Source organism: Zootoca vivipara, chromosome 1 (assembly GCF_963506605.1).
Source record: "Zootoca vivipara chromosome 1, rZooViv1.1, whole genome shotgun sequence".
NCBI lineage: Eukaryota > Metazoa > Chordata > Lepidosauria > Squamata > Lacertidae > Zootoca > Zootoca vivipara.
The window spans coordinates 75,203,426-75,218,642 of NC_083276.1; the positions used below are offsets into that span (position 1 = coordinate 75,203,426).

The window sequence follows — 15,217 nt, forward strand, 5'->3', positions numbered from 1 at the left end:
AACAGTCCATGAGGCAAGTAGTAAAGATTAAATACCTGGGCTAGGATATAATCACAGCCTCCCATGAAATCAAATTTTGTCCCATCAAAGCTGAAGTAGTGGCCGTTTCCATACACCATGCAGGCTCCTTGGCAGTAGTTCTTTGTACAGTTCCATTGCCTCTTGTAGCACATGCTGGGAGATTAAACATAAAAGATCACAACTTGTCCCCTCAAAGAAAACTGCAAGTAGGCAGGGTAATTTAGTATAATGATAATTCCTCTGGATCTGTCAGCTGAAATGACAGTATTACTCTCCTTCTTATTACAATGTATAGCCTTCTATGTATACAACAGGGGGAGTTACAGCAAAGAGCTTGTCTGATGGGTGATAAGTTACTGCATCTGAAGCAACAAAAATAAATAAAACCCCAATAATGCCAGAAATTAACAAGTTTAATTACCAGGGGGTGATATTTTAGGAGTAGGGAGAGTTTCACATCGAAGCATCAAGTTTACCAATGTTCATGGTTAAGGGCATGGCAGCGAAGAGGCTATAATTGCCACTGACTGCAAATCTAATTTGTACAAAGTGATTGTTGTCATGTGTGATCTTACCGCAGGGGAAACACTTCCACAAAACTATGTGTTTATAGAGGGGGGGACAGTCACTTCCAAAATGGTAGCCTGAACTGGTGCTCAATTCTTCGGTACGTTGCATTGGGTAATCTTTGAATAAAACTGCGGTGCAGTTCATAAAACACCCCAAAATGAATGCAGAGACTTGCATTAGGTAGATCATTCAAAGGATTAAAGTATTAATATTAAACTGAAAAGATTCTTACAAATGTCACAATTGCTCAAAAAATTGGCCTGGGGCTATTTGTAAATACCCGGGATCATGCACACCACAAAACAAAAACTTGATAGACTAGTTTATCTGGTCTATAGGGGTTTGTTTTGTGAGGGGCCTCCTAAAACCTTTGGATGCCAGCAATAACAGTGGATATTTCACAACCAAACCCTTTTCTTCCCTGCTCTCTACAGGCTGGCACCTCTTTTCCCCTTTGTTCTCTTTCAGGTCATCCTATTTCGCCACATAACTAAAATACTTTCATGCCCCTCCTTTTCCTCCTGCTCTCACATTTATTTGCTACAATTTACAAACACACTGGCTTTGAGAACACTGAATTATACTGTACCATGTATTGCAATTTACTGTGATTCGTGTGCCAGGATTGTAGAACTTCCCTCCACGCATGCAGGGGCATTGCTCCTCCTCAATACAGTTGCCGTGACCATCGGACACCAGCCCATCAGGACACATGCATCCAGAGACACATTCTGTAGCATACTTGGTTGAGTGCATGGAAACAAAATGGAAATTGATACGGAAGGGAACAAATATTGGGGGAGAAAATAAAGGCAGCCCTTCATAAAATGCTGTTGTCATGATACTGTTAGATTTTCACCAGCACCATAAAACATTAGATGGTTTGGTTCACAAGGATGTAGGGACTGTGAAGACTATGTTCAGAGAATGGTAATACTGCAAATCAGTGGAATTATCTGGATGGAAAGATGGTGGTGTATTTACAAAACAGAGTCGACAGGTTGCAAGCCAGAAGTTTAGGCTTTACCTTTAAATCTGACGAAGTAGGAGATGGCACAGCCATGGCTTCCCCTGCCTACTCCTTCCCTGGTTGCTTTGTAAACTTTGTGACACCCCTGGAGTCCTGCCACCACCACAGGTGGAGAATCAGTAAAAGAATGCTACAATTGCTCTTTCTCCCCTTTCATCTGTATATTTAATGGTAACGCCTCTATCACAGATGAGATGGATGGCTCGTGCTTATCCACAGTAAATAAGGCTGAGTCCTTGAAAAGTGAAAGCCATCCTTTTCTAACATGAGGATGAGCTCATTTGCCTGGCAAATAGTATCCTGCAGATAAAAGGCCAGTATCAATGGTTGAGATTTTAACACAAGAGAGTAGCAGTACTATATAGGAGACATGCATGGCCTGCTGCTTTTCTTGGAATTATGTCTGATCAAGAAGAAGACAACCAAATGAATAAGGCATTATATTGTTCATATGTATTCAGGCACCATGTTTGGGTCTCCAAAAATATTTGTTTGCCCTTATAAGTAGTTAATACTCAATTGAAATACCTTTAGAGGCCAAATAAAAAAATTCCTTCAGTAGCACCTTTAGAGGCCACTTCATGTTAATTTCTTTTACATCAGATAGACAAAAGAAATATCAAACTATCTAGAAATCCCCTTGAAAAATAACCAGCTTTGCTCTCATGGATGCCAGCCCAGGAGGTTTGTGTGGGTAGAACAAATACACTTCCCATTAGCACTCAGGAAGCTCACTTGAGCGCATGGAGTGGTTAGTATACATACATCACTGCCACGAGCTTAAACCCTTACACATTGCATGTCTTGTGTTTCACAACTTTTCTGGCATTCTGATCCAGTCGCACTTGGGCCAGCAGAGCTGCAGTCAAAGTAGGACATTGGATAAGGGCAATCTGGAATGAGGACACAATTACCAAGACAAGAAAGCAAGACAGTGTAAAACTATGCATAGCACTCAGTGGATTCCAGAACCCCAGATGTCTAAAATGTAAAACCATTCCAACCATCAAGGGCATAGATATATGCTCATAGTTTTCCTTCTCTACGGAAGCCTTATTATCTCTGTCTCCCAATGTTTTACTGTTAGTGACACAATAGATGTGATGCGAGTGATCTGTTGTCAACCCCCCCAATGCTTCTTTCTTTATTTGAACCGGATTGAGGGGTGAGTAGTAGCTTAACTCAACTCACGCTCCTTTACAAACTTATTCAGAGATGGAGATAGAGCTTGTCTTAAAGCAGATAGAGGAAACTTTAAAAGCTACATACAAGAGCTGTAGAGAAGCAAATGCAGAGGGGATGCGGTTGGATTTGATCCCTAAGTCTAGGATTCTCCAGAGGATCAAGGAGGATCAAATCCTAACTTGTGCATGTGGAACGCAACAGTAATTCAAAACAAATGTTACATTCCAACATCTTGGTTTAAAGTTGCATAGTAAGTAAAAAAGAGGTCTTACCTTTCTTTCTTTCTGTGTTTCCAATGCAATCCAATTGTCCTCGAATGCACTTGCTAGAGATATTAAAACACAAAAGGGAAGTCTCACACAAATGCATAAAGAGGGGTGTGTGGAAAACTACCCAAGTTCCAGTCATGAAAATACACCCATCCCCAAGATAAGCCATATCTGTAATCTATATCTTGCCCTTTGGAAACAAATGCCTTTTAAAATCAAGGTACCTTTAATTAACAGGCTGGTTCTGTTGAGGATTTGCAACAACCTTTTACAAATGTGTTTTGACTATTAACTAAATAACTTTACCACACGAGCTCATCCTCTTGAAATGAACTTTTGGGTTGTATCAGCAGGCCCTTGTGGTAACATGGACAGTCCTCTGGAAAAACACATTCTTCCTCATTCATTAGGTATGTTCCCTCAGGGCAGCTGCAGCCATCCACAGGGATGGTCTGAAGACTGCATAGCACATCAGGCTCCCTCAGGGACCGGCAAGAGTTGTTGCAGAACTTCACTTCATAGTTGTATACCATATTCTTAGGGCACTCTGTGGAGACATCTTTGCAAAAGAAGCAAAACAAGGGATGGAATGAGCAAAGTGAGTATGCTTATCTTTGACTCCAAAGAACAATAGTTTATTTCACAAGGGAAACAGCGAGCCTCCTTGCAGGAGGCCCTTCAAAGCAAATGAAACAAGCTGCAATCCCAAACATAATGGAAATAATTTCTCTTGATTTTAATGAAGCAGGTTGGTTGGTGAAGTCAATGTGATGCACCTAAATTATTAGTTTGTTTTTCGCATTTTGCAGGAATTTGCAATTGAAAAAAAATCATGAAATTTCATCAGCCTTTCCCTGTGAATTTACGTTAATGAACACATTTTTATATGGAGTCTTGACTATGCACATTTTTTGCGCATAACACATGTCAGTATGTTGTTTTTACAAATATATTCATTTATGCATGCTTTCCCCTAATACGGTATATGCAGTTCTGTTTGGAGAATTGCATCGCAAAGTTCAGATAATGTAAATGCAAATTTCAAAGGATGGCCGTGTTTTGGTTAGCATATTGTTTCAGAAAGCGCAAATTTGATGGATTCCGTTTTAAATGGAAACTGAATCAGATTCTGCCCCGCCCCCAATCACTTTTGGACAAACATTGGTTCTGCCCCCCCCCCCACCCATCATTGGGATGGGAGAGGAAAACTGATTTGTGAAGCTGCCCTCCTGCCATCATTACACAACCATTCTGTGTGTGGATGCCATTTGATTGATTTATTTATTTTTTAAAAAAGATCAGTCCTGATAGTACTATGTACATGGCAAAGAGTGTGTTCAATATTACTTTAAGTGCATGCTACTTTGAATTATTAAAAATGGCTTAGGAGTACATGAGAATTACACACCACACCTACCACAGATGCTGTCTCTCCATCCTTTCAAGTGGATGCCTCTTGCGGCACAATCTCTGGCATAGCCAGAGAAAACGCTGCACAGAGCCTCTTTGCTCTTCTCAGCATTGCAAGTGTCATAAACGCAGTTCTAAGTAATAAACACAGAAGCAGATACAAGAATCAGTGCTCAAAAGAAGCGTCACATTCACCAACAGATAAATGAGAGAATGAGGGCGGGCTCCTCTGTTCAAAGAAGCAGCATGGATCGCTTGTGTTTCTGCCTTGACCACTTCTTTGTATATGTAAACAAGTTCTAATTTCGGAGGAAAGCTCTCTGTCAATGAATGCCCATTTATGACACATACATATGACATTGCAAAGGGGAATTAATGCAGCTCTGTGACTAGAACATCCTCTTTTTCCTCAAGTAAATAATCAGGATATTTGATCCTGCGAGGTTGAAATCATATTCCAGAATTCACTTATCAAATCCTCTTTCTTTCTTTGTCTTCCTTTATTTCTTTTCACCTTTTTATTGGTATAAGAAAATGATACAAAAAATACCACAAAAAATGAAGAAAGAAAAAGGAGGAGATCCAGTCTTATTTCTTTGGCTCAGGCCTCATTTCCAAAAAATCCATGTTACATTTCTTGAGATACAGTGGTACCTCGCAAGACGAATGCCCTACAAGATGGTGACTCGCAAGACAAATTCATTTTGCGAAAAATTCGTCTTGCGAATCGCGGTTTCCCATAGGAATACATTGAAATTTAATTAATGTGTTCCTATGGGCAAAAAAAGAAATTTCAATGCATTCCTATGGGAAACCGTGATTCACAAGATGAAATTTTCGCAAAACGAATTGACTTGCGGAACGAATTAAATTCGTCTTGCGAGGCACCACTGTATAGGGAAAGCTGTTCACTGTTCCCAGACAGGCCACCAGAGGGCAACTGGTTACTATACCTGCAGCTTATCTACCAGCTACTTGAGCTCTAAAGAGCTACTCTTTCATACTGTCAGAAGATGTGATGATGGCTCCACTGGCTTATTTCTTCTTACTCACGAAAGGTAGAACACCCCTGTGGCAAAATAGCTTACAGAGCTTCCATAATCTATTCAACTTTATGGGAAGCAGACATGGGCAAGCTGAAATTTAGGAACTACTCAGATTGTTGCCTATCTGATCAGAATGCACCTGACACTGTGCCAGATATGAAAGGAGATGTTTTTAAAAAGGAATTAATCCATGCCTTACCTTGATATAAGGAGCTGGGTCATTAACAGAATGGCACTCAGCAAATACCCCCTTTGCATCCAGCAGAAGAGCACACCAACGCTGTCCAAATTTTTCTATCAGAGAAAATGAAGATTTCCAAAGATTATTTACAAAATGGGAGCCATTCAAATGCCACACCAATGAGCAAAAGTAACACCTGCATTTAACAAAGAGCTTGTTGTTGTTGTTGTTGTTGTTGTTGTTGTTGTCGTCGTCATCATCATCTGAGCTGCTCACAGCATATATAAAAACATAATCAAACATTAAGAAACAGAATACCTTATACAGACTAGAAATAAACCAATAAGTCAATAGAAAATAAAATATAATAATAATAATAATAATAATAATAATAATAATAATTTACAGTTATACCCAAATTAAAAGAGCTGCCAACCCCAACTAAAACTTAACCAACCCCAATGCAACAAAAACAACATTAAAACCATTTAAAACATTTTAGCCAGCAATGTCCCTCCGACTTCCAGGAGATGTTCAGGTTTGAATACTGTATGTGACCTGCCAGCAATTTGTATTAGCTTATCAAATATTTGTTTTTGAAAACACATTCTAATTTTGATCATTCATTTAGAAAATGAGGGATCTACCCTATATACTCAGGCTAAAACTCCTAGGCACACACTTTTACTTGGGTGTAAGACAATGAACTAACCAGAACTTACTGTAAATCTAAGTAAATATGAGTAGAGTTAGCCACAGCAAGGGACAAATAAAAATTCCCTTATGGTTGTAGAATGAATTGTGTAAGCTTTCACTTATATTCTGGTTTAACTTGTCAATTTTACCTTCTATTTTAGTCAATGTTTTCTGGTTGTGGCATATTTTCTTATATAGGGTTGTTGTTGGGGCTTTGTAAGCCATCCTAGAAACACTGCTGGAGAGCGGTACATAGGTCTGACAAACAGAAAAGTTATTAAAAATAGAAGAATGGCTGTCATTCCTCTCGTGGTGGAAAACAAATTGCTGCATTTAGGGAAAGCATGAAATGAGGAGAAAATGTAATACTGTACCTTTATCAACACTTTTCTGACAGGGATCCTCAAAGCTGTCTTGAACATCAGCACAGCTGGCCATAGTTTTCCATGAGTTTCCAAACACTGAAGCAGAGTCTTCTACAATCCCACTGATGGTTTGAAAATCATCAGTCTGATCATTGTTGAAATTTCCACAAAGGCCTAGTTAGGTGGGGGGAAGGTACAAGACAAAAATTCAGACAAAGTATTTGAAGCAGCCTATCTAACAAAACAAATTCAGGACCCCGTTACAGAGCAGAAAGAGAGCCAGGTTTGTGGGTAAAGAAAGGTCAGGCAAATGGGTGAAAACTAGATTTAGGCTCTGAAAGTCTAATGGCACCTATTCATGAAGGGGATGTAGATCAAAATGCATGAATGTAATAATATGTAAGGATCCTTGTGAAAGCTAGGTCCCATTATTTTAACTATAGTTAGAAGCAGGCCTCATACTGTACTAGACTGTACTAGAACTGATGTTGGTGGCATGATGAGTCAATCCCAGAATAAAGCAATCCTAACTGAGCGCACTTAATCATTGTAAGACTGCATTTTACAATGCAACAGTAAGAACACAAGAGCAAACTAAACACAGCACACATACCTGTATGTGTTCATTGGTCCTCTCTCTCTCTCTCTCTCTCTCTCTCTCTCTCTTTTTAAAAAATATATTTTATTAATTTTCCAATTAAAACCAATTATATCACATTCATTATTTCAAATTATACACATATATATATCAATCAAACCGAATGTTATGCCAAATCGTCTAAAGAATTTTTTATTTGGGTTCCCATGCTTCAAGAAATTGGGGATTCCTCGCAACCGTCCACTGCCGTCTTTTTTCTAAAGTTCAAATCGTCCTCCAAGTTCATAATAATCCAGATCTTCCCCTTACAGTCACATAGATGTTTTCCACTTTCAACCAATTGTTTCCCAGCTGCTGAGATAAATATCAAACGAGGTTTCACAAATGTTCTTTCTCCTGTGTGGGTTAATCAGTCCAGCCTCCCCATAAATCTTCTTAGTCTGTAGCTCCCTGTTGCGTCGAAGCAGCGCCATCTTAAAAAGCTCAAATCACTTTCGTTTTCTCTCATAGCCATGAAGATTAACGATCTTTATAAAATTTACAGCTTTTCCAGGCAGAAGACCCAAACATCAAACCATAAACTCTTGGTAAATTAATGGATCTCCTTGCCCTATAGCTGAACTTAGCTTCAGGTCGCTGCTCCAATTCAAAGTGTGTCACAGCTCATAAATCCTCCGAACGCGTCCAGGACTCCTTCCGTCCGACTAGGGGGGGGGGGCTTTTCTCATCGGCAACTCCACATCTTTAAAAAATATGCTCAGTAACAACAGTTTATAAAGTTCAACTCACACAGTCTTTTGCTTCTCTTTCACTCCAAACAAGCCAGGACATCGCGTCTGGGAAGGTACGAAGTAACTCATATGAAGAAAAATAAAACTCCATTCCCTTATCGCTCCGTCCCCATCAATCCTTCTTCCAGATGATATACAGCCTTTAACTCCTCTCCCTCAGCAGCATAGATTTCTCAGCAGTAAACAGCGCTTCTTCCCCTCCTTCTGAAGTATGTCCATAGATTTAAGCCTAATTATCTTCTTTAACCATGGAAATCCCCGCCATGCAGATTAGCGTCCGGGAGTCCTGGCCCTCGTAAGTGCTTTTCAGCCCGAGCTCCCCCCACTCCATAAACAGTCGGAGTGGGTCTGGGGGCATCGCGGGCCAGCGGCCCCTCTCCGTAACCCCCGGAGAGGGTAGGGGGTTGCCATTTACTCCCCTAGCAACCGCCAAATTCCTTACGAAGGTCAGAGGGATGGAAAACAGGTCCGCCATTCCTGCCGGCGGAAACCGGAACCTCTCTCTCTCTCTCTCTCTCTCTCTCACACACACACACACACAAGACAATTTAGCTGGTTGTTTCAGAGAGCCTGTTGCCCCCAATCCTGCATCTACCTATCACTTGAGGGTGGTAGTAGCAATGTTGGAGGTGGCAACTGCATCCCTTTCCTCCATAGTTTCACCAACAATGATTCAGATACATGGGCAAACAAGAGGAGGGGGGGGCATTGACCAACCTACTTAACTCATTTCAGCAGCATCACACCTGACAGAGTCCCGTGGAAGCAATGTGCTTGGGATGTTTTGTCCCCAGAGACACTTTGTCTCCCCAGTTCCTTGATAATACTTGACTTTCCAAGCTTCATATGCTCTCCAGAGAACAGGAGAACTAGACACGCCATACAAAAGCATGTAAACTAAGGAAAATATCATTGGCAAGATGTAGATTCTTGATATCAATTATTCTAAACATTCCAATATGAGACAAACATATGAAGACAGAAATAAATTTCTTTTGAATAAAAGATCACTTTTTAAGTAGCCTTGTGGACACAGTCCCATCATCGGCAAATGACTCATTTTATTGCTAAACCGGGGGGGGGTGACCTGCTTGGCTTCCAGATGTTGTTGAACTCCAGCTCTCATCATCCCTAGTCAGCCAGAGCAAAGGTCAGGACTGATGAGAGTTGAAATGAAAAGCTCCAGGTTCCTCATCCCTGCTCAAGACATTTGTGGTGTCAGTTTATCCTTGAGAAAGTTTGCGAATATTTCATGAAATCAAAGCATCTCAAGGTACTTTTTACAATCTACTAAAAGAAAGTAGGCGTTAATGCATGGGGAAATACTATACCAGAAGTATGGTTTTGATAAGTTTCATCTACTGTTATGAAGATCTGCATAATGGGTTTCAGTTGCACTTGAATTTGCACCCGTGAAGAAGTCAGGATGTTGACATAGAATGTAGATGGTCTGAAGAGTGTGACGCCATCTAATAAAAAATCCAGAACATGCCTTCAGCTAAAAACCATATCCAGGTAGGAGCAACCACCATACAGGTACATAGCTTCCATTGGAAATTTGGAGTGAAACTGAACGCTGACCTTTAGTTACAGGCAATACTGCAATGGCATTATTGACATAGACATCTCCAGTGGAACAGACTCTTATACTCTGCAAAGAAAGGAAAAATAAAGAAATGCATGAACACTGACAAAACACTTAGGGAGCAATCCAAATCCAATATCTGTCAGAGGTGGAGTTTGAAATAGGCGAGTCTTTGGCTAAACTGATTCAGCCAGAGATATGTTGGTGTAAGTCTCCACCCCAGCTCATCTGGGGCTAAGACGAGGCCAGGATAAGTTCCCAAAGAGGGACGTTCCAGGAAAGTGGCAGGGGAAGGATGGCACAAGGGGAGACTTAACCCTATTCCAAACTATTCAGCATGGTGATATGACCGACAAATCCAGCAGAAGTTTCCTGCAGAAAGGGTGGCGTACGTCAAACTTTATTTTAAAGGCTCATTTTCCTTGTTCTGGGCTCAGAGTAACTCAGCCAGCAGTAGCCCCACTCCTGAACAGAGTGTAGAATAGGGTAATTATCCCAGTATAATTTACTCTTCCTTGAGTTCAGATTGTTCTGCATTTCTGACAGGTGGTGGCATAACTCGAGCAACTTACAAGGGCTCCTAAAGTGATTAAAGCATTCTTCAGACAAGTCATAGTGTTGGAAACACCACATTGAACAATCTCTCCAATGACCACAAAGGAACCATCTGTGTCCTGAAAATGAAGAAGAGTTTGGATTTGATACCCCGCTTTATCACTACCCAAAGGAGTCTCAAAGCAGCTAACATTCTCCTTTCCCTTCCTCCCCCACAACAAACACTCTGTGAGGTGAGTGGGGCTGAGAGACCTCAGGGAAGTGTGACTAGCCCAAGGTCACCCAGCAGCTGCATGTGGAGGAGCGGAGACGCGAACCTGGTTCCCCAGATTACGAGTCTACCGCTCTTAACCACTACACCACATTAATGCAGTGGATGCAGCATTAATGCAGCAACCAAGGAGTATGTTCATCTGACACATTGCAAATCTCTTGTAGAGGAGATGGGCAGTGGACATAGCTGCCAAGTTTTCCCTTTTCTCACGAGGAAGCCTATTCAGCATAAGGGGAAATCCCTTATAAAAAGGGATAACTTGGCAGCTATGGCAGTGGATGCTGAACACTGTCTATATGGCCTCTTTCCTCCCTGCCTATCATGGAGTCAGTGCTGTTTTAATAACAGGGGAAAGTTTTGCATACACCTACTTGCAAGACAGACAAACTGGGAAAAGCTAAGATTTTTCCTGCATATTTTCTCAGATTTAGAGCCTTCCAATGCTCTCAGTTTAGAGAGATTAGACAGAGGTGTGACTTTCAGCATATATGTAGGACAGAATATTGAGTACTGCCCTAAATCCTGTGTATTATTCTCAAGTTTGTGATTCAGGTGCGGAGAAATCACATTTTCCTCAGACTCAAAGGGGAAGAAATGAGTCAGTTGCAGCAGCAAATACAATGCAGAATATGGCTGTATGAACCACCAATTGGTTAGTGCTCATTTACAATCGCAAAGGGCTACATTTACAATACAGTTCATCAGTCTCCTTGAACAAAGCATTTAACGAGGCAGTTAATTTGAGGTATGTTATGCAACCTCAGTGCACTACTGTTGGTGTCTATTTGCTGCTCCTAAAAGGTCTCAACCCATTTTAAATAAACCCCTACCTTAGCTAAGACATAGTTGCAGTTGCCATGGAAAACGAATTGCTTCTTATCAAAAGTTGTTATGTGGAATCCACCTTCTATTTTACAGTTTCCAGAACAAGGCAGTGATATGCAGGACCATTTTCCACTCATGCAAGTACTACAAGACCAAAAGAGTAGCTTAATTCTCAATAACAATAGAACAGAAAACACATGTGACCAGCCCTGAATATTTTCCAAAATCAAGAAGTTGAAGCAGGCTATATATTATGTAGTCTGCTTCTCAGCTCAATGCACTTTATAGCACAGCAGCTCTTTCCCTCTCCAATGCTGACTGAAACAGCATGGAATATGGGCCAGGAGTAGCAAGTAGGGATTGCTGTTTGGTCAACCAGTGGTAGCCAAACTTTTTTCAAAGAGGGCCAGATTTGATGAATTGAAGGGCCGTGAGGGCCAACCAAAGGGCCAACCAAGGTTGTTAACCTTTTTTTAGGGTTGACCAAGGTTGTTGAGGTTTTTACCCCAGGAAATAAACTGCCACAGGGGCTGGATTAAACCAACCAGCGGGCCGGATTAGGCCCCCGAAATGGATTTTGGACATGCCTGGTCAAGATGCTATGCTGCCATGTAATTCTTCCTGCTCTCTCCACAATCAGCTGAAGCTGAGCTGAACTTTCTAAGATGACTTTTTTACTGAGAACGTTTCTGAGGTTTTTCAGTTTTTCACCCCAGTAAATGTGCGCATGGGGGGTGGGGGGACATATTAGATGCAATGGCCTTGGATTTGTTGCATTTCCAAGTTTTGGTTCTGAACTTCCAAAAGAGAATCTCCTCCAGCAGCAGACTTAGATTTTAGCATAGAATAACCAGTTTTCCCAGATGACTTCCGGTTTGCCGCCATTGCCGATCGGCGGGGATCGTCTCGGTCTCCGAGACCCCCACCGCCACCAAGAAGGGGGAGAGTCGTGCGAGCGCCGTGACCACCCGTAGAACCCCAGATTGAGCGTTCTGGGGGCTTGGATTTCCCAGCTGTGCCCCATTTAGTCACGATTCGCTGCCCGGAAAGCCCCCATGCCGGGGGCGCCGAGAGCAGAGGGAACGTGACGGAGCCTTGGGTCCAGTGCTACTTGGATGGCGGAAAGCTCCGATCCAACGACAAGGGAGCGGCAGATACCTTCAAAAATAGAATTCGACCATGAGTAAAAGAACAAGACTTGATTTGAAAAATTTAAATTTGGACACGGGAGGGGAGTTTAAATTACAAGGGAACGGTCGCTCCCCCCCCCCCCACCGATATTTCAAGCAACAGCTAACTAGCCTGCAGCCGTGTTTTTGAAACGACAAGAACTCTCTTAAGAAAGTTAACTTGAGCCCTTCCCTTAGGCGGCAGAGCCAAGGGAAGAGAGGATTTTAATCTGGGATTTCTGCAAGGAACGTCGTGAGGCTAAACGATTCCCCCCCCCCTGGACCCTGGGAGCGGGACTCTGGAAGCCATTACCAGCGGAGCCGGGAGGAAACAAGGGGAAAGATTGTAGCCTTAAAATAGCCTTTATGTATCAATATTGGTGAACTTTGGATGTATGGTTACAATATAGTGTGATTTTGAGGCAACTTTGAGAATTAAGAAGCCTTGAACTCTGGATGCTAAAAAAAAACAAGAGAGCTTTTATTTTGGATAAAATAAATAAAAGACAATAGCAACACCCTGGGAACTAACGTACATGCCTCCTGGTGTAATACGAGAAGACAAAGAACTCAGCTAGACCAAACAACCGACATGCAGTCAGAAGAGATCACTGTGCAACAGATTTTGGATTTTATCCAAGAAATGACTCAGGAACTGTGTAATCCCAATAGGATTTTACAGCCCCAAGTGGGGATTTTACAGCCCCAAGTGGAAAATCTACAACCACAAGCGCAGGAGGAGGAACAGGACTGTAAGGAAAATTTTCAAGAAGAAGAAAAAAAGGAGCAGTTGGATGAAGAGCAACCAGTGAGAGTGGCAGAGAAGGACTTTTGTTGGATTCAAGACTCTGCAGATGGAGACGAAGTCTGGGGCTCTGGCCTGTCAGTGAGAGAGGGAGGCCAGACCTCAGTTAGAGACAATCAAATTGTGGTTGAAAAAGATGATTGGGACTGGTTTGGTGTCTCTCTAGTGAGAGAAGAGGGACACAATCCAGTCAGAAGTCTCATGATAATGGGGGACAAGGAAAATGAAGATGTGGGAGGGAGACAGGCTGAGCACTTAAAGCAACAAAAGGGGAAAAGTGGAGAATGGTCTGGAATGGAGTGGCTTAGGGAGGGTGTGGGGTAAAAATGTATTTTTTGTGAAGTATTATTTAAAGGACGGCTTATGAAGTTTAAGAATTGGAAAGGATTAAGGTTCAAGGTCTAAGGATTACGGATCTGGGGGTGGCTCTGAGGGAACTGCTACCCAGGAGAGGAAGGGGGAAAGAATTAAGAAGTATTGTAAAACTTTATAAAGAGGGAGGATTTGGGAATACGATATATTTCTTAGAGAGAAACTAGAGGCTAAAGGATGTAATTAGAAGAAGTTAAGAGGGTTACCAAAGTTTGAACAAATAATAGTAGTGATGTAAGATTAAGAATTGTAATTGTTTAATTATTCGTGAGTATTGCGAAAGCTGTATAAGAGAGAGAGAGAAAAAAGAGTCGGGCAGGGGGGACGGGGAAGTCGATGATAAGATGTTAATAAGATTATGTGATGTTTTTATATTTTCTTTTTTCTTTTTCTTTTTTACATTTTTTCTATCGTTTTTGTACCTTTTTTTCTTATTTTTCTTTTTTAATGTATCTTTTATAAAATCAATAAAAATATTATTTAAAAAAAAAGAATAACCAGTTTTCCCAATTCTCCCTCAAGCTGATATATCATTATTAGCAAGCTTTTAACAGTACCAGTTTTGGCAGGGGGTGGCATAGGTGTCTCCAGCTGTATAGACTTTGCCTTGAAAGGTGCAGGGGCAGCTGCCAATTGGGATGCATTTTTTGCCCTTGATGTCATCGAGAATGCTGCCTGTTCAAACACAGTGCTTAGTTATGCTTAGAAGGGTGACAGTAAATGCTACACATAATTTTATTATTGGTAGGAAATATGTGAAAGTTCTTGCACTTGTTAGCAGACATCACTTAATAATACAATAAAAAAACAAGCAATGTTATTGGTTTACACTCTGTAAAATGGGCATATTCAGTGTCCTGTTTCATAGGACTGTTGACAGGATGCACAAGGAAAGTTTGGAAAACTACTTTGCTCAGTTAAAATGCCATGCAAATTATGGATAATAGATCAGATCAATTTTCTACCTTTAGGACAAAAGCATCCATCAGTACATGGGGCTTTACATATTTTGCTCCTTTCTGGGTTGAAGCAGGTATCAGTACAGGGGTTTCCACATTCTGCATATTCCAGGTTGTTTGGACATTTCAGGACTATAAACCCAAGCATAATAAAAAGAATTTTATTGACAGTTTTCAAATTAATAATCTGATTTGTAAAATAAATAGCATACTTCTAGTCATTCTTCCCATTCTTATGACAAACTTAGGTTAGATGTCATTTATTGAAAATGTTTTGAGGTTGTACCATTTTTACAAGATTGCAAAGCATACCAAAGTCTTTCCCTGAGCCTTGAATCAACAGGCACAAACCACAGCTGATTTGTAATAAGCAGAACCCATTCACTTTAGTAAGGATAGTTAATTAGAAGTTCTGATATAAAATGCAGCATGGGGCGGGAGGCAGCTGTTTTCAGCACCTGATAAATCATTTTTTTGTTTATGCAAGTCTATTCAGACATGGAATTTTAAC

General features: G+C 41.1%; 1 protein-coding gene across 1 annotated transcript in view; it reads right to left on the reverse strand.

Moving 5' to 3' along the window:
* The window catches only part of LOC118097524 (mucin-5B-like), a 49,304-nt gene that overhangs the window by 29,875 nt on the left and 4,212 nt on the right, over positions 1 to 15,217 (reverse strand). Inside the window, exons 7-20 of the mRNA XM_060276781.1 lie at positions 14,713 to 14,838; positions 14,305 to 14,422; positions 11,407 to 11,545; positions 10,320 to 10,421; positions 9,744 to 9,813; positions 9,494 to 9,631; positions 6,783 to 6,947; positions 5,731 to 5,825; positions 4,493 to 4,619; positions 3,382 to 3,634; positions 3,079 to 3,131; positions 2,414 to 2,514; positions 1,181 to 1,332; positions 36 to 174 (exon numbers count right to left, since the gene is read on the reverse strand). Coding sequence (XP_060132764.1) covers positions 36 to 174; positions 1,181 to 1,332; positions 2,414 to 2,514; positions 3,079 to 3,131; positions 3,382 to 3,634; positions 4,493 to 4,619; positions 5,731 to 5,825; positions 6,783 to 6,947; positions 9,494 to 9,631; positions 9,744 to 9,813; positions 10,320 to 10,421; positions 11,407 to 11,545; positions 14,305 to 14,422; positions 14,713 to 14,838 — 1,778 coding nt within the window. The remainder of the gene's footprint in view (positions 1 to 35; positions 175 to 1,180; positions 1,333 to 2,413; positions 2,515 to 3,078; positions 3,132 to 3,381; positions 3,635 to 4,492; positions 4,620 to 5,730; positions 5,826 to 6,782; positions 6,948 to 9,493; positions 9,632 to 9,743; positions 9,814 to 10,319; positions 10,422 to 11,406; positions 11,546 to 14,304; positions 14,423 to 14,712; positions 14,839 to 15,217) is intronic.